We start from the raw sequence: 25,328 nt of genomic DNA, 5'->3' as shown, positions 1-25,328 counted from the left end.
GGCCAGTCAGAGACTGCGGCTGGGCCGGATGTGGCCCACGGGCCATAATTTGCCCAGATGTGGCATACAACATTTACCAGAGGCATACAGGTATATTATCTCTGCTCTGTGGGAACGACTACTTCTAGAGTTTGTTGGGGCCCTTCTTTTCCTCTCCTTTCTCTTAATTACACTGCCTCTCTTCTAGTAAACCTCAGTGCTGCCTGCCTGGCATGCATACTGTAAAATCACTTAAAAATATGTACTATAGAAGGGGCGTCAACGATGGACTGTGATATAGCGGGGAAACACTGCAATGTCTATTTGTGTTTTATGCATACTTTTAATGAGACTATATAATGATAAGTCATGTGTCCTTGGTTTCAGTGAACAATGGCGCAACGGATGTTGCAAGAAAGTGAGAAGGATGGCCGCTCAGGTAAGACACTGTCTACAGTGTCTATCTTGCTATCTATAACAGGAAAACTACATTCTACTTTTTTAGTTTTCTTATTTAAAAAGTGTTCTTGTTAAACCATGCACACAATAATTGTAAATTGTGATTCTCTGCAAAACATCCCAACTGAAATCACATTTTAGCTGAATAACATGCACAGCAGCATGGACTGGCAAAATTGTGTCACTTGTTGCAAAGCAGAAAAATTAGACATGTTCACAGTAAGTCAACCTGTTTTGTGGTTACCACGCAACCACCATGTATTATTGAGTACTTGTTTCAACTGTGAATAGCACACAATTCACCGATTTTCACAATTTCTCACGCATGAGAATACATTGTCAGAGGGCAAGGAGGAGTGAAGATAACAAAAAAAATCTCGTTTTTGTTACTGTTTTTAACTTTAAAATTGTATATTTATGGACTAGTCATTTTTCATAGAAATAGAAATAAATACTGCAATATCATGGGTTAGTGATAGGGGCAAGGTGTGGTTATAAAATAAAAATATCCTTTAAAATAACACAGTACATCCAGTTTGTCGAGATGATATGGCATGTCAGTGCTAAATGGCTTCACCCATGAGAATGCAAGGGATTAAGTGTCACCATCTGATTTTTTTTCACCTGACATATCCTGACCATATGTCAGTCCAGCTATGACAGATGTTTTGCTTTACCCTGAATTATTCCAAAAATAGAAAGAACCTAACCTTCGGGCGAGAGGCGGGGTACACCCTGAACTGGTCGCCAGCCAATCGCAGGGCACATAGAAACAAACAACCATTCGCACCTACGGGCAATTTAGAGTTGTCAATTAACCTCGCCTGCATATTTTTGGGATGTGGGAGGAAACTGGAGTACCCAGTACGCCACACAAGTCCTCAGAACTGTGAGGCGGATGTGCTAACCAGTCCTCCACCATGCCGCCCTATTAGTTGCTATGTTATTTATATTTTCTTTCTGATGTGGGGCTTTACAGAGTAAACAGCTACTTTTTTGCAGAGTTCCAGGCTTGAGTGAATATTGTGTCAGCCCACAAATGCTCTAACTGTGAACTTTTTAAATGTCTTTTCATTTTCTCATATTCTATTAATTTTTAATATACACAGATTTTTCCTTATCTTTTGTACTGCAGTTTTGGGAATGCTAACAGTGCAGGTGGAAAGGGACCCCAAGACAGGAGCCACAGTTGGTAAGTCGGTGGCCCCCATGTCCACACCAGCCAGTGGCACCATGGCCATCACTGTCTTTGACGACAGCAGGAAAAGCATTCGTGCAGTCGATGGGTCAGGCTATCATCCCTCACCTGAAGAGCTTGCGAAGATTTTGAGTGTTATCGATGGCGTTGGGATGCAAGTGATGCTAGATGAGGTCACAGTCACCCCTAATGAAGCAGAGCCTCAATTGGTTAATACAGAAGTCAACAGAGTTCCAGTCAAAGAAATGAAGGCTCATGTCAATCAGCCTGGGTCTAAAGAGAATTATATGCCGTTAAACAGCCATACAAGTCCTAACTCTGAAGCTCAACTGACGACAGAGGTCACTAGTTCGAGTATGAGGTTAGAGGAGGATGCAAATGTGATGGTGGTTAGAGACACAGCAGGAAAAGAGGTGACCATGGAGGATCGCGATTTGGAGGAAAGCCCAATCACCCTTGTGTTCCTGGGCTACACTGATTCTACAAATACCCAAGAAGACTCTAACATGCTAACTGCAGAGCGAGTGATTATTACAGAGGACGGTGAGGAACACAGTGCTACAGATCAAGAGGTGGGAAAAGAGAGTCAAAGTGAAATGTATCAGGACATTCCCCTGAAAGAAAAAGATCAAACATCTCAAGTCCAGGAAGATCATGCAAATAAGGAGTCATCCTCACCCGCTGTTGAAGAGCGAAAAGGCCCTTCTAAGCACAAGACCTGTCAGTGTTGCTCTGTCATGTGAGAATTTATATCATTTAATCATACTTGCATTTTGCTACTCAACCCAATAGATATGCATTGGACTTTTCTGCCCATCTGTTCCCTCCATTTAACTCAGAGTATTATAATGTTGTAGGCCTCCAGTAAATGTGTACGAGCAGCTTCACTGAGCTCCCTTTAAAAAAAATCAATCAATCAATCAATCAATTAAAAAAGCACTTTCTCCCCCTGGAGGAGAAAGGCAGGAAAATCAACATCCACCACGCATGTGCTAACTCATCAGTCAACTGTGTAACATCTTTTTTTTACCTCAGGACTTTTTGTGCTCCTCGTAACCAAAGTAATGTTTTACATTGTACAATAATAACAATAATAATAGTACTTTGCGGTTGAATGCAATTTAGAAGTTTTGGCATTGTAAAAATCAAGTTTACCTTATCTGTAAGTGTTTAAAATTTACTCGTTACATCTAGTCTACTACATCATCTAATCACCACAGTCCATAGTACGGGTATCATCGGTTTGCAATGGACCGTTTACAATAGCCATTTGCATTCTACAAAATTAAATATGTACAATACTGTCTGTTAAACTTGAATGTCTACAGTGTATCTGTCTCTAGCTCCTCATTAAATATGTCCAGCCTCTCAGAGCGATGTTGTTTATGCCCATCTCACATGACTCACATGACTAGAACATGCTAAGTAGATCTCCTGCTTTATCATCTGGATCGTTCATTTCCCCTGAGGTTGGTGCTAGATGACTGCAGTGCTACAATCAGGTGAGTTTCCTTGAATAAACAATAACATACATGTACCTTTATATGAGTTTTGAATGCAAGCCTTTTGAAAAGCAACCAAAATTTAAAATATTATATTGTTTAAGAACAATGTTAATCCATATCTGCTCAATCGTTGGATCACAGGGGGCTGCAGCAGGTTTTGGTGCCACAAAAACGAACTCTTGGGAAAATGTCCAGTATCATAAAATAACATCCACCATACAAATCAGGAGGATGGAATAAACAGGTTAAGCTCATTTAATGTCTTTCTGTCGGAGATGCTGCCGCCTGTGTTGATAATCCTTGACTGCAGCGTAAACATAAAGCTCCTCAATACAGGTGTAAATATAGCCTCATAGATTTAAACCTGCACCCTGGTTAAAGAGATTACTTTGAAATACTTTTGTACTACTACTGTACAGTATATACTACACTCTATTAGTGCTTTGTGCACACATTGTATATAGTGTACCACTGCAATGACACATAGCTTGTATAGTGACAGTTTTAGATAGGAGGAAGTGATACTGTATGCTGGGGTGCTGTCAAGGATTTGGTGCCCTATGAGAAAAAAAAACGCATCACATTGGATGCCACCCCTTCAGTGCCAGAAACTGAAAATATTATTTTCTAGGGTTCCTGTCAGTCAAGGGCCCTTCGAATCATCATCATTTGTATCCCCCTTGCAGCAGTGGCGTGCGGTGAGGTTCATGATTGGTGAGGCACTGACTACGTCACGTGACTGACACGTGACGTCTGGAACTCGATGAAGCTCAACTCAACATTGCCACATGCTGGTTGTGGCACCGTACATACCAGACTCCACTGTGCACTTTTAGTGGCTTTTCTGGTCGATAAGAAAGACTAAATGTCACACACTTTCATGAACTATATTAGACAGTCTGTTAAACGTCAGTAAGTGCAGTACATGTGTGATTAAAATGTATATTATTGGCGATGTAATGAGGAAACACCAATGTCTCTTGTGTGAAGCCACGGACCAATCACAGCCTGCCTGAATGGATGCGTGCGTGGTCTCTTGAAGCATCACGCGAGCGATGACTCAACGTGACTCGGAGCTGCGCTTCCTATCCATTTGAACAGGAAATATGAAAATTCTGTTATTTTAATGATGAAATCATAGAAACAAAATCGGTGTAGAGCACAGTCCATAGAACTAAAATGGAAGAATTTAATGTAATCATGGGGTTTTATTTACTATTCACATGCAGTGGAAAGGAAAGACCACCAGGGGGCAGTGAGGATCTGGCTCACTTGCCTACCCTGACCGCACGTCACTGCCTTGGAGTGCTCCTGGCTGCCAGGGACAGCTTTCCCAATACAAGTCAATGCGATTGAGTGATAAAACACATTTGCTCCCCTCTAAAAATATGCGGTATTTGCTCTACGGGCAAAGTGATGAGATGATAAGCGTCTCCATGGTTGACAAGCTACCATTTGTGCCAAAACAAACAGTCATTGTATGTGCAGGTTAAAAGATCATAGACACCAAAACACTACTATTTTGTGTATACTGTCCAGTTTTTTTACCAAAATATTTGTTCCATTACACCTAGCGAAAGCTAAAATGTAAGAAAATTCAGTTGTAGAGCTTTAACATTTCATTCTTTGGACATAGTGTTGGAGTGTGTCAAATTGCAATTTTTTTGCCTGTTGTTGCAAAACAAAATTTGTGAAGTCATGTTGGACTTGAGGGTCTGGCTCATGAGCTCCATTACGGGTCATCCCATAACTGTCTGATGGGTCAGGGTCCTCATGTTCTTCCACACCAACTGTGTCTTTATAGACCTTGATTTGTGCACTGACGGCATTGGTCATGCTGAAACAGAAGAGAGACATGCCCAAACATTTCACACAGACTTGTCCAAAGTCTTATGGCTAACTTCAATTTCTTGAGTGACCCCAAATGACTAACTGATAAGAAGCATAGGATATGTGTGGCTTTTATTGTTAATCAAAGGACTATAAAAGACAGTTGATACCAAGAAGCATTAGATTACAGATGGACTATATTGCACAGGGTGCAATTGCTGCAGTGTGAACACCTTCTAAGTATCCAGGTGTTAAAGTGGCATCCTCAATTGTCCAATTCACTGTTGTAATTGTTTAAATACAGTATGTATCCAAACTGTAAAACAGCTATACAAATTATAATTAAGGAAAACTATATTTCAATTGTACTAATAAAGGTTTTTCACATATCTCATCTCTAAATGCAAGCAACCCTTCAGTATTTAAAAAGTTTACCACCATGGAAACAAATACATCGATGCGAAGATGCCAGTCGCTAGCCTCTCAAGATGATGATGGTCTGTGGAAGATGGATTCCAAGCTTGTGGGAGAAAATACAGAAACGGCAAACTGCCCCTCATCAAGTATTCCTGGTGAGGTGCCCATAAGTGAAGGCAAAGCCTCTCCCCCTACTGTGATTCAGAACAAAGTGTTAGCCAGTGAAGGTAGCGATCATATGTTTAGACCACTTCGACTTCCAATATTGCCAGGAGAGAGCAAGAAAGACGCAACCACATGTAATTTCAGTGTGACCGTTGTTTTTGGGGCAGGTGACGACACAGAGGCTAAAGCTAATCCCACCAGCTTACGCTGGCATCATAGTGAAAGGCAGTCAATGGCAGCACAGAGAGAGATTGTGGAACTGTCAGCAGATACAACACAGATTTCTGGGGACTTTAAAATCCTTATTCCAAATGCTGAAGACCACATACCCAAGGCTCCATTAGAAGGAACAAAAGAGCAAGACCAGTCCATGGTGCAAGTGGAAACCTGGGGGGAAGCTGATGATGACACATTTCCAAACACTGAGGACAAGTTTGAAAATGAGGCCCATTTGGACAAGGTAGGAGACGAAATACAACAAGGACATTTAGCTAAGCCTTTGAGGGCCTCAAAAAGCAATGGAATGACACTCATGCAACACTGCAATGTACCAACAGAATTTTTCAAAAACAAAGAAAACATGACTACTCAAGCATTCAGTAAGCCAAAGGCAGAGAGGCAAACAGAAACCAAAGAAAATGTAGAGCTTTTTCATACCGACTCAACAGATTCCTTGATAGAGAGCGACAAAGGCACTCGTGAGGTACAAGTACACACAGAGGCTTTTGGAAAAGTGCATTTAACTTCATCCAATGAGAAACAGAATAAGGGGAGAAGGGCAAACCACAGAGATGAATTTTGGAGAATAGCTTCAGATATTCTTCAAGGCGAGCAACTACTTCAGCGTCTGCAACTGGTGCAACAACGCCAGGAGGCAGATATGTGCACCTGCCGGGAGGTTAACCATGAGAGGGAACATGAGGAGAAGTGTATGACTAAAGTAGATTTGGCAGCAAGTGGAGGGGACCTGTCTGGTGAAGATGAGAAAAAAGAGATCAGATTTCACAAAATGAATTGTGACTGTACAAAGACAAGCCTGTTGGAGAGAGAAAAGACTGAAGAGACTGGGAGTAGAGAAGCCCAAGAAAAGATGCCTGCACAGCCTGAGCACCATGATATTGCCACAAAAGAAGCAGAGTATTCTGATGATAGTGTCAGTTGGGTGTGTGCAGATTGGATTCCAATCAATTCCATTGAAACCATTTCTACACCAACGTCCCTTCGATCCTCCTGTCACCGCTTCTCTGTCACAGAGACCTCAATCCATGAGGATGTCCAAGGGAAACAGAACCTGCAGAGGGCTGGGGGGATTCTAAACCTGGCAGATGATCCAGATGTACTGGAGATCCCCTTTAATACCAACATCGTGTTTGAACTACTTCCCACAAAAATAGGTCCAGGCCAGTACCGTGAATGGCAGTTCTCCGAACAGATGATGCCGGAGGATGGGGTAATTCGGGAGAGTGGGAGAAGACTTGAAACAAGTGCACAGGGGGAAACCCCAAAGGAGCAAAGTGAAGGGGAGGCCCATCAATTAAAGAAGACAAAATTGCTGTTTGAAGATTTCCGGCAAGAGAACACACAGGGTCCAACCAGACTAAGGAAACCCCTCTCTACATCGATGACAGATCAAGTTTATCCCACAGTGCTGGAACGCACACGTAGCCTGGATATGTTTTTAACTTCAGAGAAGGTGAAAAGTTCTGAAAACCTACAATCAAAGATTCCAAGTGGGGGATCTCGAGATAGGGCACGATTATCTCCCTACCCAAAGCAAGAGAAAAATGTCTGTCTTTACAGAAGTTCAGACTCCATAAGCTCGGATGTCTCCACACAAGTGGAAGAAAGTGGCAACTCAATAGGGATGGACAAAGTAAAGCAGGAAGCTACTATGCTCGAACAAAATCCGTTCTTCAAGTTGCGTCCAGCATTGGCTCTGAAGCCAGAGGTTGAGAAGGAAATCCGGGACGCAAAAGCAAGAGAAGACGAGCTTCGCAGGCAAAGACGCAGTCTGTATGGAGAGAAGCGACAAAGTACAGAGGAGGGTGACAAGCTGCCACGCACATCGACTGTCATACCAGGTGAGTTTGTAGAGCAGGGCTGTCAAACCAATTTTCATTACCAGCAACATTGGAGTTATGGTTTCCCTCATAGGGTTGGTTATTATGATGACTTATGTGATTTCACATCATGTATGTTTGTCAAATGGTATTACATAAGTAGCCCTTAACATAACATTTTTACTCACAAATTGATGGAATGATTGTTTTCAGTACTATCGCTGACTGCTTACTTCTTATTAAATCATAATTGTGCAAGAGAAAAACCTTTGACTCATTGGTAAGCCATAATTGTGGCAGTTTTAAGATCTATACAGGATCAGTGTATGTAAAAAGTAGAGCTCTTAATAATTCATGTGTACACTTAACATAGCACAGACCTCCAAGCAAACACAGGCCTAACATCTGTCTCCTGTAGTTGAATCCGAGTTTTCACAATGAATGAATGATGATGATTGATAACAATGAAATAATTATTGAAAAGCAATAGTAGTCCATTATACGACAAAAGATAGACTACATCGTCAGCACCTACAAGTGTGCTGCTCTTTAATATGACAGGGAATTTTGAAAAACCTTTATAGAAACTAATTTAAGAGGAAAGCGAATGACCTTCTTGGTGGATGAGGCCTTCTTTTCTTTTCTCCTAAACAATGTTTCATATAACAAAAACAAAACGTGGGTACCCGATAAAATGATTCTACAAATTAATGAAAAATGTGGGTTAAAGGTCATCACACCATCAAATAAAATAATAGCACTGGAACCTGTTCATCGTTCCACCTGTTCCTGGAACACGTGAGCCTTGATGAAAGCACTGTCTCCCTGCATCCCCCACAACGGTGGTAGAGATCCTCAGAAATTGTCTTCTTTTGCGAGGAAAAAAGGACCGGCTAACTATAAAAGTGTTTTAACCATATGAATTCATTTGGGATAACCAGTATCAAAGAATAAATCGGAATAGCTAACGATCGCCAACTAGATATATGAATACTCACTTGTTGGGTACATGAACAAACTTAGCTATGTTTTACTCACTTGTTTGCATGCCAGTGCCACCAAGCCTGTGACACAATGGTACTGTATATGTGCATGATATGGGGCAATAAATATGGCTGGCTTGAACGTTGATACAGTAGTTTGAAAATATTCTGAATAGGGTTTGTGAGCAGTACAGGGAAGACACAATCTCATATGATACTGAGCAAAAGCTTCAATTTTCTATGTTACCTTTATGTCTGCTAAGGTCTTCTGTTTTGCAGCCATGAGCTTCACATTTTTAGTTTTTGATCGTGATAGCAAATGGCCAAGAGGGATTTTTGGATTGAGGCAGATGTGACGATTGTATAAGATGCATTGTATGCCTTTGAGTAGCAGTCTGATCCTTATTTCTTAACACATCCTGACCTTCTTATCCTGTCTGGCACATACTGTAGATGAATGACCTTCTCTGTTACCAACACAGTGTGTTATTCAGGGAACAGGATCAGCCACTAGTGTTGACCCTGTCACAAGCACTTAGACAATGAAACTCTAGGAGGCCAAAAACCAAGACGATATCTGGATTCATTAATGTGGGATACAATACAGTATTTGTTAAGCTGTTGTGTTTAAATCTGAACACATTGTTCTGAAATGAATTCAGTGAGGGTGTTTCGAGTTCATCTGCAAGATTTCAGTGTGTTGCTGTTGCATTAGTGCCCCACAGGAGAGTTGAGAGACACAACAGTCCTGTACAGCCAGTCTGGGATTGTGTTGTTACTATTTTTAGCTTCTGAGACTGCTAACAATGTGTGGGTTGATTTAAAGTTAAAATGACCAAGCAAGTGACACGTGACAGTAATGCCATGTGACTGGGACTATGATCAATTGAAACCATAAACTGCACATTGTATCATAAAGAAACATGAAATGTCATGCTTGCTTTATTCCTCATAGTTACACTTGGGTTTTTTGGGATTTGGAGTTGCTCCTGTGCTAAACGCTGGTCTTCATAATTACTGTACTAACCCAACAACTAGCTAGTAGACTTGGATCCCCTCGATGTCTAGAGCAGAGGGACACAAGATTTTCCATTTTTAGGGAAAGTAACAATACTTGAGTCAAGTTGGTGTTTAAAAACAACCCAACATATTAAACATACTGATAATGTACAAGCTTTTGAAACACTTCACACATTTCAAATTGTCTTGGGATATTTTGGTGTATTTCAGTGAGTACTCTATGATGGGTTAGTATTGATGAGGTGTAAGAAAAACCTACAATGTCATTCATTGCTCTTAAAGTAACACAAATCTGCCATGGCAAATTTACCAGATTTGCACTTTGTAAGACCACTGAAAACATGCACATGTCACAGCACAACTTAGTACTTTGATTCATTTTCTTTAAAGAATGATTTTTTTTTTAATTCTGCAACGCATGATATGTAAATTAAAAGAAAAAGTAGCACCTGAAATGCAATTTTCTTTCCATTTCCCCCCCCCCCCCCCCCCCCCCCGTCTTAAGGTATAAAGCAACAGTCTCGAGGTAAACTGGAACGACTCTGGCCACCTCCCTGCAAGAAAGAGCAGCTTCAATCTGAAAAGACTCAGGTAATATCAATGACATTCATGTGTTCCATGTTTTCTTGGACATTTTGTGTCTGTTTTTCAAGAATGTAATCTTACCCTGTTAAATTGGCATCTCTCTAAATAAGAACTGGAAAAGGATGATTGGATTATCATTTGCTTCTTGATAGAATAAAATGACTTTGTCATTGTATGGGCAGATACAACGAAATTGGGAGTGAGGCCAAAAGTCATCATTGTTGTGTTTTGGTTGCAAAGAGCTGATAAGAAGGACCGTAATAGTTACAAACACCCTGTGATTAGTTTGTTGTCCTGCAAGGTCAATACTAACAGCAGACTTTAAGGAATAGCTAATACTATTTGTTTTCCCAATGCTGCCTGAAATTCAAGTGGCTCTGGTGTTCTGGGGTGAGAAAAGCAGCAAAGTAATTTCTCCCACTTGAATCATCGCCACAGGGGCCGAGCGTGCACAGAGCAGGAAGTCAGCGGTCTCATCTGTGGCAACGCTGGGAGTTTGGTCGGATCAATGGGCAGCCGTCAGCAGAAAAGGACTGAAGCTTGCCAACTCCTACACTCCAAACAGATCAAATACCGTTACTAAAATCAAAGGTGAAATAATTGTTATCAGTAGTTAGTTCCTAATTAAATATTGCTGCTCTAAACCTGCGTCATACATTTTGTTTTACTTAACTATACTAACAGGACTATTGCTATATTAGTCATTCAAACTGCTTCTAAGTGCTAGAGGACTCTGCATCTTTGTACAATTGTCAAAAAAAAAATTTAAAAAAAAAAAAAATGTACCGGCATTACCAGATAACTAGCAAACCTTTATTGCTCAGTGACTGTTTTTTTGTCAATGTCTTTCTGTCTCCAAGGTGTTCTCTGTCAATTGACTGTCTGTTGTCGTACTAGAGCGACTCCAACCACCGGAGACAAATTCCTTGTGTGTTTTTTGGACATACTTGGCAAATAAAGATGATTCTGATTCTGATTCTGAAATCCACAATATTCTATAGTCATATTGTTTTCATTTTTTTGGTCACAGTTTACTAGTTTAACATTGCATTACATGAATTAATTCAATAAAATGAAACTAATTTTGTGATGATTTATGAGTGGTCAAACCCCAAAGCAGACTCAAAGCATAGTAGAAAATACATAATGTCTCTATTTGAACAACGTAACAAATAAAGAAGAACAACTGTCCAGCAAAAAGTGCAATGACCATTGTACAAAGGGCGCCGAGACTTTAATACCTATGGTATATCTAAAAGAGGCAAGGTAACATTGAAAGAAAAAGGTGTAAGTAAAGTGACATAAATAAAAGTCGCACAATTTGAAGGTTCGGACCTCCCTATCTCCAAGAGGGATATATGACATTCACAATTTTCTCAAATGCAGCATTTGTTGAATGGAGTTGCAAAAAAACAGCCTACAAACACAGTTTTCTAAACAAATACCACACAAACATGCAAGTAATACCTGGTCCTTCAGTGGAGATTCACCCAAATTAATCCACCTCTAACACCACTATCACTTCAAAATTATAGAAAACGTCGATACTAGACGGAACACAATATACTGTAAGTAACAGTACATAAATGTGTCACATAAATGATCTGGAGAAGTTCAGAATCCCAATTTATCGAGTGGGATACAATACAGTATTTGTTAAGCTGTTGTCTTTAAATCTGAACACATTGTTCTGAAATGACATTAATGTGTTCCATGTTTTCTTGGACCATAAGATCATCGCCTGCCATAACAAAAAAATTTTTTTTTATTCATAAAATACATCATGCAATAGGGCACGGTGGACAACTGGTTAGAGCGTCTGCCTCACAGTTCTGAGGACCGGGGTTCAATCCCCGGCCCCGCCTGTGTGGAGTTTGCATGTTCTCCCCGTGTCTGCGTGGGTTTTCTCCGGGCACTGCGGTTTGCTACCTCATCCAAAAAACATGCGTGGGAGGTTAATTGAAGACTCTAAATTGTCCGTAGGTGTCAATGTGAGTGCGAATGCTTGTTTGTTTGTATGCGCCCTGCGATTGGCTGGGGTCCAGTTCAGGGTGTACCCCGGCTCCTGCCCGATGATAGCTGGGATAGGCTCCAGCACTGCCGCGACCCTTGTGAGGATAAGCGGCTCAGAAAATGGATGGATGGATGGATGGATAGTAAAAAGGTAGTTTTAACCATGGCGAGCAATGGTACCAAAGGTAACAATGGTACAGCGAATCTGAAACTCGGAGTCCTTCATGATGTGAGTGAAACAGAATATTGGTATCTGTATTTCACATGGGTGTGGTACTGTTGTACTGCCCGTTGGGACCGTCATGCGGCCTTTTCTGTTGGTAGTATCTGTTGTTAAGACGCTGACTTTGGCGTTTTACTTTCACATTTACACATTGGGATTGGGTCATTTTTTGGTCTACATACATGGCCGGATAGATATTAAGATGTCAACCCCTTCGGGCATAGCTCCAACTGTTTTGCTTGTATTATGGGCTTCCATTAATGTAAGTTCCATGTTTGTATAGCAAATGTTATATGGAACAGATTGAAGGAATGTTAGCCATGGCCTTGCCACTGTATAGTATGTGGCTTGTTTCTTGTTTACTACAACGATCTAGGAGAACATGGATATTTAGAACTGCCAAACTTGTAATATGGGGAATAATTTGGGGAGTGATATCTCTCCTCCTATGGTATAAATGTGTTACTCAGATAGCTTTAATAACCCGGTTAAGGACTTATGCAACCATCTTTACTTTGCCCCCTACCACGAAAAATAGAGGGTCTAAAGTTCAGCCTGTTGTGCTCAGTGATCTAATCAGGACTGGATCCCTTAAACGTAAGACTGGGGAACAACCCTCGCCACCCTCGCCACCCTCAAATGATTGAGTAGTCTGTGGCCCAATGGTTAAGATCATCGCCTGCCACTGTGGGGGACCTATGTTCAAGACCCTGACCGGACCATCTGCCAACATCCCTCGGACTCACGGCTGTGGTGTCCTTGAGCGAGACACTGATACCCCGAAATACTCCCCGGGCGCTTCAGCTGACCCCTGCTCCAGTGTGTTCCACTAACATGTGAATGTGTTCACTGTGATGGGTAAAATGCAGAGAACAAATTTCGTGTGCATGCATGGATGTTCATGACAATAAAAGGTGATTTTTCTTCTTCTTCTTCTTCAATGCATTGCCTTCTATGGGAACGTCGACCTCCCCAACATGGCCGCTATATAGGCATGTTGGGTTAGGCGGTCTGCTCCATTGCGCTGGCGTATATACCCAGCCATACACAATGAATGGGAAAGTTGGTGGGGGCTTAACACCCAGCGTGCCAGTGTTTTTTGCCACGAACTCCCACCCGTGCCAAAGGTTGCCGATCCCTAATATATACTGTTATGTACTATTTCTTTTACTAGGATAAAAGTTGTATTGAATTATTTTTAGTCTCAAACGTAAACCTCGTCAGTGATCTGTTGCTTTAAATATTGCTGCTGTACTAAGGGATTGTGGGTAATACATTTCCTTTCCTATGTAAAGGCTGCTCAGGAGTAAACTGTGCTAAAGATGTCTTAAAGGTGGCAGCGAGGCACCTTTCCAATGCGTTTTGTAGAATTCGAACTTCCCATCTTCCGAGTACTTCCGGTTTATCTTGCTCGGATCGAATAGGATAGGATAGGATAGGATAGGATAGGATAGGAAAGGAAAGGAAAGGAAAGGAAAGTTCCTGAGCAAAAACAAGAATCCGAAGAGGCCCGAGTCACTTTGGGACACACTATTTCGAATTGTGAACATGCTTTTCACGGTCAGTACTACTGTCTACCATTTTAATAAAACAACTCGCCAGGACTTACACTGCAAAATGAATTTATACATGGGTATTCGCTCACGCCCCGTGTAACCGTAACGTTCGTGATCCAATGCGAGTTGTCTTCGTTGTGTTCTCGAAGTAGTGGGTCCACGTTTCTAAACAATTTCAAACCATGGAAACACAAGCATGAGACCTTATGAAAACGAGCTAACACGGCTTTGGCATTTCCATGCCATTACACGACAGAGCGTCAGTTTGCACAGCATCCGCGTCATAGTAAACGAGTCTACATTTTGTTTCCCGAGTTCGGCTCACGTACAGAACTCGTCGAGCGAATGTTGTTAAAGATATGCTGAGCAATTGGATGGCAAAGTCAAGTTATTATAAAAAACCTCGGAATGGTTGCATTTACTAAAGTAACGTCTTCACTTATGTGGTGTGCAACAAAAATGTACAGCCGAGCGTAAAAATCTGTTAAATCTCTACTTAAAACTCACTTTTATCGTTTGCATTATTTGTGTATTATTGCAGATAATGTTTCTTCGAATGATCTATTTATTTAGTTCTTCCTTTTTCTCGTACTTATTTTATTGTTGGTATTGACTGTTCTTATTGTAAATCACCTTGTATCTTTGTTTTAAAGGGTGCCACTACTAATGGTCGTTTTCATCTAATTTGATGAATAACGGTGAAGGCACTTGTTAAAAAAAAAATAAAAAATAAATAAATATATTTTTTTAAATGAAGCTAATTTAGCTATGGGTAAATGTCTCACATGGTGAAACAGGCACGCTTAAAGTCATATTCTAAAAGTTATTAATGATTTAAAATTTTAGGCATTCATAGTAAAGGTAATCTTTGACAGAGAAAACGGCGGTGGCCCATTGAAATACACTTCTTTTTATAACAGTAAAGACAAATGAAAAAAAATGAATTTCACAATTTATGTGTTGTGCATAAATGATCCTAACTACTCATTAAACCCGTTACATTACACTCTTGTCTTGATGCAATCGTAATAACGGTAAAGTCATGCAAGAGTTCAATACTTTTACAAATATTCGTTCATGTTTCAGAAATTACACCGTTTATTTTGCTGTCTGCTATTGTGTGAATGCAAAATGACTGCGTCATCGTGGCACTTCAGCTCACAGATCCTCTCGTGTTTGCAACAACATAATGAGGCCCTCTCCAGTGGCATTTATGGGAGAGACGCTTGAGTGACAAAGAAGGACTGTTTGTAAAAGAACGCACCAAAAAGGAACTTTCGATTAGATTTCTTTAGAATATGTTTTTCTCTTTGAAACAAGTATGACATTTGGATAGATAACAAACAGTAAAATTATTGGATTTTCATCCATTCTCAATACCGCTGATCGTGTTCAGGGTCGCGGGTGTGCTGGAGCCTATCCCAGCTATCTTCGGGCGAGAGGCGGTACACCCTGAACTGGCATCTCTGAATTCAAGGGTTAATTTTAACATTTATATAGCGATTTACAGGAGAAATCAGAATGTCGAGATACATATCGTGTACTCCGATGTGGCCTAAAAATATCGAGATAATTGTTTTGAGCCATATCATGCTGGAAATGCATAACGTAGCTGATATTAACCAATAACGGTTATACAGAAAAAACAAACGGGACTCTGCTCCTAGTCTTTCAGTTTCAAACCTGGCATAACCTCTAAGATGGCAGACGAACAAATACAGATCAGTTGATCAAAAACTATTTCTACAGCGTGTACTCATTAGGTTTGTGGTTGAGCTATAGCCTATACCAATTAACCTTTAGTGGGGCTGGTTGGCAGTCAATCGCAGGGCCGATTAAAATTAGGACAATTTGTACAAAATAAAAAGTCTAATATTGTGTGGTTCAGGTTGTTTTCCATTTTTATCCCTAAAATGTATTCATTATTTTCTGTCTTGCTTGCTTCTTGTCTTCTAGAGCGTGTTCCGAAGTGTGAGGCAGGGACTGAAATTCAGATCTATCCACCACAGTCCTGCATGGAGAAGTCCTCTAATACCTATCGTTATAGAGCAAACGGTCAGTGAAATATCCTCCTGCTCACATTTACTCTATAATACATTGTACCATTTATTCCCACAGACATATCACATAGCAGAGTATCTTAATATGGAAAAACATTACACAAGACACAGTACGATCTTAATTATTTGGATAATTATAATAATGTGAACCGAAGTGATTGTGTTGGACAATCTTGAAAGAAATACATTCAGTGACTCCCTGTTATACATCATACACAAACTTGGCAGGGCTCGACACTGCGAGCAACTTGGTCGCGTTTGCGACCTTTTTTTTCAGCTTGTGCGATGAAAACAATTATCTAAACGCACTTGTGCGAGTACATGAAAGTGACCTTTTTTTACTGCAATCTCCTCCTGCATGCTTGCCGGTTGTGAAGAAGAGAGCGCCGAAGAAAGCGACCTGCTGCAATATGATTGACTGCCTGCTGCAACATAATTGCCTGCTTTTTCCAGCTAGGACACACACTATTTGCCACAGTCTACCCACCACGTCCCCCTATATTAACGCTGTTCCCGCTCGAGCCAGTACAAGTTAAAAGCGGAAGTAAAGTCTGGAGGTCAAAACTAGGCTTTCCACAATCAGGATTTTTTGGGCCAATCACCGATCAGCAAGTTTTAAAAAACGATAACCGATCACAAGAGGGAGCAATGCGTCTATTTACATGACTTGTTCATTTATTGTATATACTTGTGTACTGAGTATCTCAAAGTATTGTCTAGCATTTTGACAAAAGTTAAAACATCAATGACCTCAAGGATTGGCCACTGACATAGGTTTAGGTCAAATCAACATTACAACATGACAGAAATAATGGGTGCTAACTTACTGTAATTAAATTAATTATTTGACTTATCCTTTGTAAAAAAAAAAATTTTCCCACGCTGTGTTGCTTGAACGCAGCATGCTCCTTCTTGAGTACATTCTTCAGGTGCACGATCAAATTTGTTGTGTTGAAGCATTTAGATGACGTTCCCAACGACGTACTTCAGTTGTGCACAGACGCCATAAAACTTAGGTGTTGTTTGTCTGAGACACTGCAAAATAGTCCCTCACCGACAAGATTGAAAATACTTTATTGGCCATCAGATAGTTACAGTACTACACCACAAGACACGTGACAAGCCTAAAAATAAACGAGCTTTTGGATTCACACACGAAGGCGACGCGGAGTAAATGTCTTTTGCAGAGCCGATCGATGACGTCATTGATCGGATCGGTGAATTGTGACATGAAAGCCGATCGGCCGATCAGCATAAGATGCTAATTATCAGGCGATACCCATCAAATCGGTGTAAAGTCTAGTCAAAACTTTGTTATATTCTAAATGACCCTATCTTCTTTATCTGATGCAGGTTACTTACATCTACTAAGTATTTAGCGTATTCTAAAAAATACTTTTAAGACACCGCATCGTAAGCCGTCATTTTTATGTCATTCCGGTTGCAAAAGTCACGAGAATGTGGCGTAACACCGTCAGTCTTTCAAGCAAGAGGGAGGAAGTGATGTCACACCTAATGTAGCGACTAGCTAGCGTGATCCCTTACATTTGAGGAAGCCTAGTTTGTTAAAAATGGATCGCTAGGAACTGCAACTGTGTCAGGCTGTCAGCATCAAAGATGTGTGCAGATTCATTTTCGCATCTTAAACTGCCTCGGAAAGGTAGTCCGCAGACTGTCGCGAGCTTACCAGGCACTCTGGTAACTAGGCGCCAGCCGATAACGCCGGCGAGCTAGCGCTGTATTCTACCATTTCACGCAGCGCTGCTTATGAGTATACTTGTCAAATTAGAATCAATACATTCGCTATCGTTGACGAATATACTCGTCAATTACGTTTTATCACGAGGTAGGGCGGAGCAGAGTCTGGTGCAGCTACACTAATTATCAAGCTAGGATGCATTTGTTTTATACCGCAAACAGATAGCAGATGGCAGCAGTGCCAAGAAATGAGCCAAGATCATTTACGGTGCCTATTGCCCTCACAATCTCTTGTTGTGACTCCAGCACAGCACGGGCAAGGACGCCGGATACGCCAGTAACTGTGGACGAATCCTCCGCGACTGTGACACCAGAGACGACAGGGGCGGGGAGAGAGAGAATCCCCCGAACATGTAGCACGCAGACAATGCGTGTCCTCTCCTGTGTATTAATATAATAAATTGGGTAATTAAACATGAGTCACAGTCTTTGATATGCTGACATGCTTCTATTTGAATTCAAAAGATTTATTACAAATACCATACATACAACATTTACGCATGAACCTTTATCTCATAGGGCGGAGTGGAGTGGAGGTTACTGTATGAACACATTTGTTGTAAGTTATAAAAATAAATTGTATTTACCTTGGGGGTAATCAGAGTCAGCCACATACGAGAGTAGTGTCACCCATGATCGCAGCGATGCCCTCCTCAAACGGGGTGAGGCCCTCCGCGCCCTCCGAGGTTCCTCTGCCATTTTTGGCCACATTTTGGCAGTGGGCACCTGTACTTCACTTCACTTCACATCCACCTTGATATCAGACCAATTTTATTTTAGTTCAGCGTCTATGCGCTGTTGTGACCCCCCAGCATTGACAGCCGCACACACGCTGTCCCATTCGCTTGTTGTTCACGCCGGAGGATTTTCTTCCGCGCCTCCACTTCATTTAGCAGCGTCTCCACTTGACAGAAAAAATCATTTTCTTCACTGCCTTGCTCATTTTCTATTTCTTCCGATCGTGTGGCGATTGGGATCACAGGTGCAGGATTCATTTAAATATGATTTGCATATTTAAATGTGGGCGTGGACAGGGAGGAATCGGCTACTCCAACATCTGCGCTCATTTCCACGTTGATTGGGATGTACAATGGAAATGTGCTTGGATTCATGCGTACGCACAGATTCATACATTGGATATTTTTGTGCGTACGACGTTTTTTGGATTTGAGCGAACGCCATGTTTCAGTAAGAAATCCACGCAAGTCTTTGTACATGAGGCCCCAGGAGAAGAAACTTGTAGGGATAAAATCTAAATCTAATCTAAAATTCAAAATGTTAGCCATTACTGGTTGGGCAATGCAATCACATAGAAATAGCTTAAAACATTTGTTTTTGTTTTGTTTTGAGACGGCGGACAACAAACGCCAGCATCTTCTCTGCGCAACCCAACCAACATCTGAATGTTGTCGGACTCACCATTGGTAGATATACTTATTTTTTTCTTTTCTGCTTCTTCATTTCAGGGCAGAGGAGAACGGGCTTATGACATATATTCTCGCCTCCTCAGAGAGAGGATCATTTGTGTAATGGGTCCCGTAAGTTTCCTGCTTTATTGATTTTCTTTCGAAGTTTTTGTTTTGTGATATGCTTTCATGATGATGACAGTGTATCTTGATCCCCTCTTCATTTGCCGCCCCCTCCAAGATTGATGACGCTGTGGCCAGTCTGGTTATTGCCCAATTGCTTTTTCTTCAGTCAGAAAGCAACAACAAACCAATTCACATGTACATCAACAGCCCTGGTAAGCAATCAGAGGTTTTCAAGTAATTATTATTGTTATTGCATTACAGTGGCTTTAAGAGTACATTTTTTGTTCTTCGAATTGGACATTATCAGAAAAGCAGGCCACCATAAAAAGGAAAACTGCTTTTTCAGTCGCGGTGGGGGATATATGGATATATTCAATGTATCACAGGTGTTTCACGTGAGATGTATAAAGTGACTATATCGCAACTATCGAGTACAAATCTTCACGTTTTCTGCTTTCGCTCTCTGCTGGTCCGCCTCTCACAGTAAGCAGCACACTCCCCCGTCAATCCAGAAAATTCCTGCGCGCGTGAGTTTTTGTCTCAGCTGCTTCAGACAAGGGAAAATGATGAAAAAAAGCAAAACAGGTGGAAAAGGGAAAAAAGAAGTTGTTGTTCACCCGTTCTGTGGGAGAATGCAACCGTTTCTCTTCCTGCCTTTTTCAGGGACCCGCTGGTAAATCTGAGAGCTCACACTTGGCTGGAAGCGTAACTTGTACTTTTATAAGAAGCTTCTCTGATTGCCTGGCGGTGGACAAGTAGAGGCCGGGAAGCCGAGTCGCCATCCCAGGTTTCGCGTTGGCCCAAACCTCGTGGTTCGAACAAAGGGGGGGGGGGGGGCTGGCGGGGCTGGCTGGCTGGCCGGCTGGCCGAAGTCGCCCCGTAGCAGAGGAATGTTTGCCAGGTGGAGCAGAGAGCCAAGAACTAAGAACAGGCGGAAGCCAATGGTTAAATATCCAGGGGGCGTTTTGAAGGGACAGGGGAAGTGGAAAATTCCGCACCCATCCACTTGGGTTTAGTCTACAATTTGGCCCATAAAAATGGGTTTAAAATTCATATATTAATGTAAAATACTCCCAACTCTGTACTTTTATTCATAGATCAGGTATATAGAATTATTGTCAAAACTTTGGTCTTGGCAAATCAGTTTTTACAGGGTGATATCAAACACAATGGCACATTCAGAAGAAACGAATTCGGAAGGCAACCTGGAAAAACACAATCACGGTGGGATTTCAGTGTCATTTTAATGTCCACAGGCAGTGTCTCTAACCACCACTGGGGGGCTTGATCGTGTTCCATTGTTCAGCAGTCATCAAGCACTTCCTTCCCGGCCTCAACCATGCTGTGCCAGTCGTGAAGAGACTTGCAATCAGTTATATGGCGCCAGGAATGTAACAGTATCAGTTGTTGGGGTTGCCATGAAAACCGGGCCATTGGCGTATCCGCTACAGTGTATAATTTCTAATGTTTTTATTAACAAGGCTATGTATTCTTGATTAGCTCATACCCTGGTAAAGACAAAAAACCTGCACAGTGTATATGCACTCTGGTAAGAATTTCAATCCCCCTAGGTGGTGTGGTGACAGCAGGCCTGGCCATATATGACACCATGCAATATATCCTTAATCCCATCTCCACTTGGTGTGTTGGTCAAGCAGCTAGCATGGGTAGTTTGCTGCTGGCAGCAGGGACAACAGGCATGAGGCATTCATTACCCAATGCCCGTATCATGGTCCACCAGCCATCTGGAGGTGCCAGGGTAAGAGATAACCAAATGTCAAATCAGGACTAGGGGATTTTCTGTTAGTGATCAAATATTTTATGCATCTTACATTACAATGTAATTCATCTTCTGTTCCAGGGTCAGGCCACTGACATCGCCATCCAGGCTGAGGAGATCCTGAAATTGAAGAAACAAATAAACAATCTCTATGCCAAACACACTGGCCAACTGCTAGAAACCATTGGTAGGGTATCTCCAGTAGTTCATCTCCGCTCTTTGAATACAGTACAGTACAGTTGAAACCAGAAGTTAACAGGCCATTCCTTCTGACAGAGCTGGTGTAACTGAACCAAGTTTGTAGGCTGCCTTGCTGGCACTTACCTTTTCAGGTGAAGTGATGCACCGAAATGTCTCTTAATAGTCCAAATGTCCATTTTCGGGTTTGGACCGAACGCATACATGCAAATCAGTCGCTTTTCGGCGAAATTCGTAGTTTTTAACTTAAAATAGGCCATTTACGTTAATCATATAGATCCGATGATTTTTTTTTCCTAGGGGAGGGGAGTCCACCGTTCTTGCCGCTGCCGTCGTCAGCTGTTTCGTACTCCTTGAACGCTGGCAGCTAGATCCATTCCACAGATGTAATTTCTGAATATTACTTGGCGGCGGACTAATATGCGAGCGCAACGGCCTGGAGGTTCTGCCTGTGCGCTCGGGACCTGCTTTGGATAAGTCGCAGGAGTTGACGAGAAAAGAAAAAACACTTCCGCCGCTTCTGCTGTTAAGAAATAACGGTACTTTTACTCCGTTACAATCATCTACAGTGGGTACGGAAAGTATTCAGACCCCCTTAAATTTTTTGTTAAATTTTTTTTGTTGTCAGAAAACGGATGGATGGATAATGTACACAGAACACCCCATATTGATAGAAAAAAACGGAATTGTTGAAATTTTTGCAGATTTATTAATAAAGAAAAACAGAAATATCACACAGCCACAATTATTCAGACCCTTTGCTGTGACACTCATATATTGAACTCGGGTGCTGTCCATTTCTTCTGATCATCCTTGAGATGGTTCTACACCTTCATTGGAGTCCAGCTGTGTTTAATTGTACTGATTGAACTTGATTAGGAAAGCCACACACCTGTCTGTATAAGACCATACAGCTCACTGCATGTCGGAGCAAATGAGAATCATGAGGTCAAAGGAACTGCCTGAAGAGCTCAGAGACAGAATTGTGGCAAGCCACAGATCTGGCCAAGGTTACAAAAAACATTCTGCTGCACTTAAGGTTCCTAAGAGGACAGTGGCCTCCATAATCCTTAAATGGAAGACGTTTGGGACGACCAGACCCTTCCTAGAGCTGGCCGTCCGGCCGAACTGAGCAATCGGAGGAGAAGAGCCTTGGTGAGAGAGGTCAAGAAGTACCCAAAGATCACTGTGGCTGAGCTCCAGAGATGCAGTCGGGAGGTGGGAGAAAGTTCTAGAAAGTCAACCATCACTGCAGCCCTCCACCAGTCAAAGCTTTTTGGCAGAGTGGCCCAACCGAAGCCTCTCCTCAGTGCAAAACACATGAAAGCCTGCATGGAGTTTGCTAAAAAAAACACCTGAAGGACTCCTAGATGGTGAGAAATAAGATTCTTTGGTCTGATGAGACCAGGATAGAACTTTTTTGCCTTAATTCTAAGCGGTATGTGTGGAGAAAACCAGGCACTGCTCATCTCCTGTCCCAATAGTGAAGCATGGTGGTGGGAGCATCGTGCTGTGGGGGTGTTTTTCAGCTGCAGGGACAGGACGACTCGTGGCAATCGAAGGAAAGATGAATGCGGCCAAGTACAGAGATATCAAATTATTATGTTAGGGCCCGAGCTGTGACCGATGCGTGGTCCCTACTGTCCATCTAGCCATCCATTTTCTTCCGCTTATCCGAGGTCGGGTCACGTGGGCAGTAGCTTTAGCAGGGAAGCCCAGACTTCCCTTTCCCCAGCCACTTCATTCAGCTCATCCGGGGGGATCCCGAGGCATTCCCAGGCCAGCCAGGAGACATAGTCTTTCCAGCATGTCCTGGGTCGTCCCCCCGGTGGGACGTGCCCGGAACACCTCACCAGGGAGGCGTCCAGGTGGCATCCTAATCAGATGCCCAAGCCACCTCGGGGTCCTCTCAATGTGGAGGAGCAGCAGCTCTACTCTGAGCCCCTCGTGGATAACAAAGCGTCTCACCCTCTCTCTAAGGGAGAGCCAGGAGGAAACTCATTTCGCCCGCTTTTATCGGGGATCTTGTTCTTTCAGTTACGACCCACAACTCATGACCATCGGTGAGGGTAGGAACGTAGATTGACCATGAAATTGAGAGCTTCACCTTTCGGCTTAGCTCCTTCACCACAACGGACCGATACAAAGTCTGCATCGCTGCAGACGCTGCACCGATCCGCCTGTCGATCTTCCGTTCCATTCTTCCCTCACTCGTGAACTACTTGAACTCCTCCATTTGGGGCAGGCTCTCATCCCCGACCTGGAGAGGGCACTCCACCCTTTTCCCACTGAGGACCATGGTCTCGGATTTGGAGGTGCAAATTTTCATCACGGCCGCTTCACACTCTACTGCGAACCGCCCCAGTGAGAGTTGGAGAATCACGGCTTGATGAAGCCACCAGAACCACAACATCTGCAAAAAGCAGAGATGCAATACTGAGGCCACCAACCCGGACCCCCTCTACGCCGCCTCGGCTGCGGTTAGAAATTCTGTCCATAAAAGTTATAAACAGAATCGGTGACAAAGGGCAGCCTTGGCGGAGTCCAACCCTCACCGGAAACAAGTTCATTGGAATTGGGGTTTGTAAGTACTCATTGTGAATGTAAACTAAAAACAAAAACTAAATAAAATCACCCTTTCACACTTCTGTATACAGCTGTCAAATGAAATATAATGTTCGCCAGTTCTCGTAATGTGTTTGCATATTACTGTGCGATAAAATTACAAATAACTTATAGTAAATCGTCAGTCTGTGAGTCTTTTAATTTGTCTGTCTTCCAGAGAATGTAATGGAGAGAGACCGCTACATGAGCCCCATGGAGGCCCAGGACTTTGGTCTTATCGACCTAGTCCTGGTCCACCCACCTCAAGCCGGTAAAGATGAGCCTGAGCTGGTTCAGAAAGAGTCTGGCACAGCAGCTAGTCCCTCTGCAACCCTGGAGTCTCCAGAACTTGACAGTGCCTCAACTGGGACACCCAACCCCTCTCACTAACCTAAGCCATAAGTGACCATAGCAAACTTGTGCAAAAATATGTATACCTTTTGTGATTATTAAAAAATCTAAATTGCCTTCTGTCCGTACTATGCAGCATCAATTCCTCCGCGTCTGTGTAAGACCCATGCAGGGGTCATGCAACCCACATCACTGGATTTAGGAACTCTTGTTTTTTTTGTCTGTAATAAGTACAATAAATGATTTTTAAATTAACCCCTCATTTCCAACATGGGCCCAAAGTGAGGCTTCTGAGGGTTTTTTTGTACATCTTAGCACTAAATCATGATTTAGTTTTCAAGGAACTCCTCAATTGACCTGTTTTTTATCAGCATTCATCCTTGTTTTATTATTTAGAATAAAAACCTTTTTTGTGTCAGTACCCCTCTAATGTACAACATGGGTAATACAAATTAGCCATATAAATTAGTTATTTCAAGTATGGTTGGGTGTTTCTATGACATATCTATGAAATACGTATATTTTATCATGCACTATTAGACGCTTGCAATAAATATCTCGATTTTAAGCACAAACCATGGTGAACGGCCTCAGGGTGATCCGTTCTCTCTACCATGATCACGAGAAATTTGGTGATGTTCTAGAATCGAGGAATGTGTTACATGGGCTGAAATGCGATATCCTAACATAGCAGATGGAAATTCGACGTCAGGAATGGCGGTCTGGACCCAATCAGTGGCTTTTACGCACTGTTTAAACATGGAACCCAGATCCTTTCGCCTGATGCTTACCTCCGATAGTCAACGTGACGTGTGGTACAGCTGTTTCCCCCATCTCGTACCAGTCCCCCTGCTCCTGCGTAAGACAAACATGTGAGGCAATGCCAGTTGAAATGACATACAATAGTCAGAAAATAGTGACCACTGGTGACCTTCAATTTGAGCTGAAAAGTGGTCTTGATAGACAAGATCACGGGATCGGTCATAATTGCGCAATGTAATTATAATAATCACCACTGCTGCGGTGATGACGCATAATTGTAGGTGTACTCT

At 42.2% G+C, this 25,328-nt stretch overlaps 3 protein-coding genes across 3 annotated transcripts; all 3 read left to right on the top strand.

The window, feature by feature from the left end:
• Window positions 1-372: 372 nt before the first annotated feature.
• LOC133414548 (uncharacterized) lies at window positions 373-2,379 on the top strand. The gene is made up of 2 exons (XM_061699980.1): window positions 373-418; window positions 1,574-2,379. The coding sequence occupies exons 1-2, from the start codon at window positions 373-375 to the stop codon at window positions 2,377-2,379; spliced, it is 852 nt and encodes a 283-aa protein (XP_061555964.1).
• A 3,031-nt stretch (window positions 2,380-5,410) lies between these two features.
• On the top strand, window positions 5,411-11,325 carry LOC133415047 (uncharacterized). The gene is made up of 3 exons (XM_061700854.1): window positions 5,411-7,634; window positions 10,122-10,207; window positions 10,640-11,325. The coding sequence occupies exons 1-3, from the start codon at window positions 5,411-5,413 to the stop codon at window positions 10,736-10,738; spliced, it is 2,409 nt and encodes an 802-aa protein (XP_061556838.1). The 3' UTR covers window positions 10,739-11,325.
• A 2,384-nt stretch (window positions 11,326-13,709) lies between these two features.
• On the top strand, window positions 13,710-24,817 carry clpp (caseinolytic mitochondrial matrix peptidase proteolytic subunit). Its single transcript, XM_061701239.1, has 7 exons — window positions 13,710-13,997; window positions 15,950-16,048; window positions 19,278-19,349; window positions 19,459-19,555; window positions 20,915-21,102; window positions 21,205-21,310; window positions 24,104-24,817. The coding sequence occupies exons 1-7, from the start codon at window positions 13,986-13,988 to the stop codon at window positions 24,313-24,315; spliced, it is 786 nt and encodes a 261-aa protein (XP_061557223.1). The 5' UTR covers window positions 13,710-13,985; the 3' UTR covers window positions 24,316-24,817.
• The last annotated feature ends 511 nt before the right edge of the window (window positions 24,818-25,328 follow it).

This window comes from Phycodurus eques, chromosome 16, assembly GCF_024500275.1.
Source record: "Phycodurus eques isolate BA_2022a chromosome 16, UOR_Pequ_1.1, whole genome shotgun sequence".
Classification (NCBI taxonomy): Eukaryota; Metazoa; Chordata; class Actinopteri; order Syngnathiformes; family Syngnathidae; genus Phycodurus; species Phycodurus eques.
The sequence above is the reverse complement of the archived record's forward strand: the minus strand, read 5'-3'. Positions and strand labels throughout refer to the sequence as shown.

Bases quoted from the DNA above. Each gene is read 5' to 3' on its own strand.
- LOC133414548 (XM_061699980.1), top strand. From the start codon at position 373: ATGGCGCAACGGATGTTGCAAGAAAGTGAGAAGGATGGCCGCTCAG. The intron at 419-1,573 runs GTAAGACACTGT...TTTGTACTGCAG, and splicing joins TGAGAAGGATGGCCGCTCAG to TTTTGGGAATGCTAACAGTG.
- LOC133415047 (XM_061700854.1), top strand. From the start codon at position 5,411: ATGGAAACAAATACATCGATGCGAAGATGCCAGTCGCTAGCCTCTCAA. The intron at 7,635-10,121 runs GTGAGTTTGTAG...CCCCGTCTTAAG, and splicing joins CACATCGACTGTCATACCAG to GTATAAAGCAACAGTCTCGA. The intron at 10,208-10,639 runs GTAATATCAATG...TCATCGCCACAG, and splicing joins TTCAATCTGAAAAGACTCAG to GGGCCGAGCGTGCACAGAGC.
- clpp (XM_061701239.1), top strand. The intron at 16,049-19,277 runs GTCAGTGAAATA...TCTTCATTTCAG, and splicing joins CTATCGTTATAGAGCAAACG to GGCAGAGGAGAACGGGCTTA. The intron at 19,350-19,458 runs GTAAGTTTCCTG...GCCCCCTCCAAG, and splicing joins TCATTTGTGTAATGGGTCCC to ATTGATGACGCTGTGGCCAG.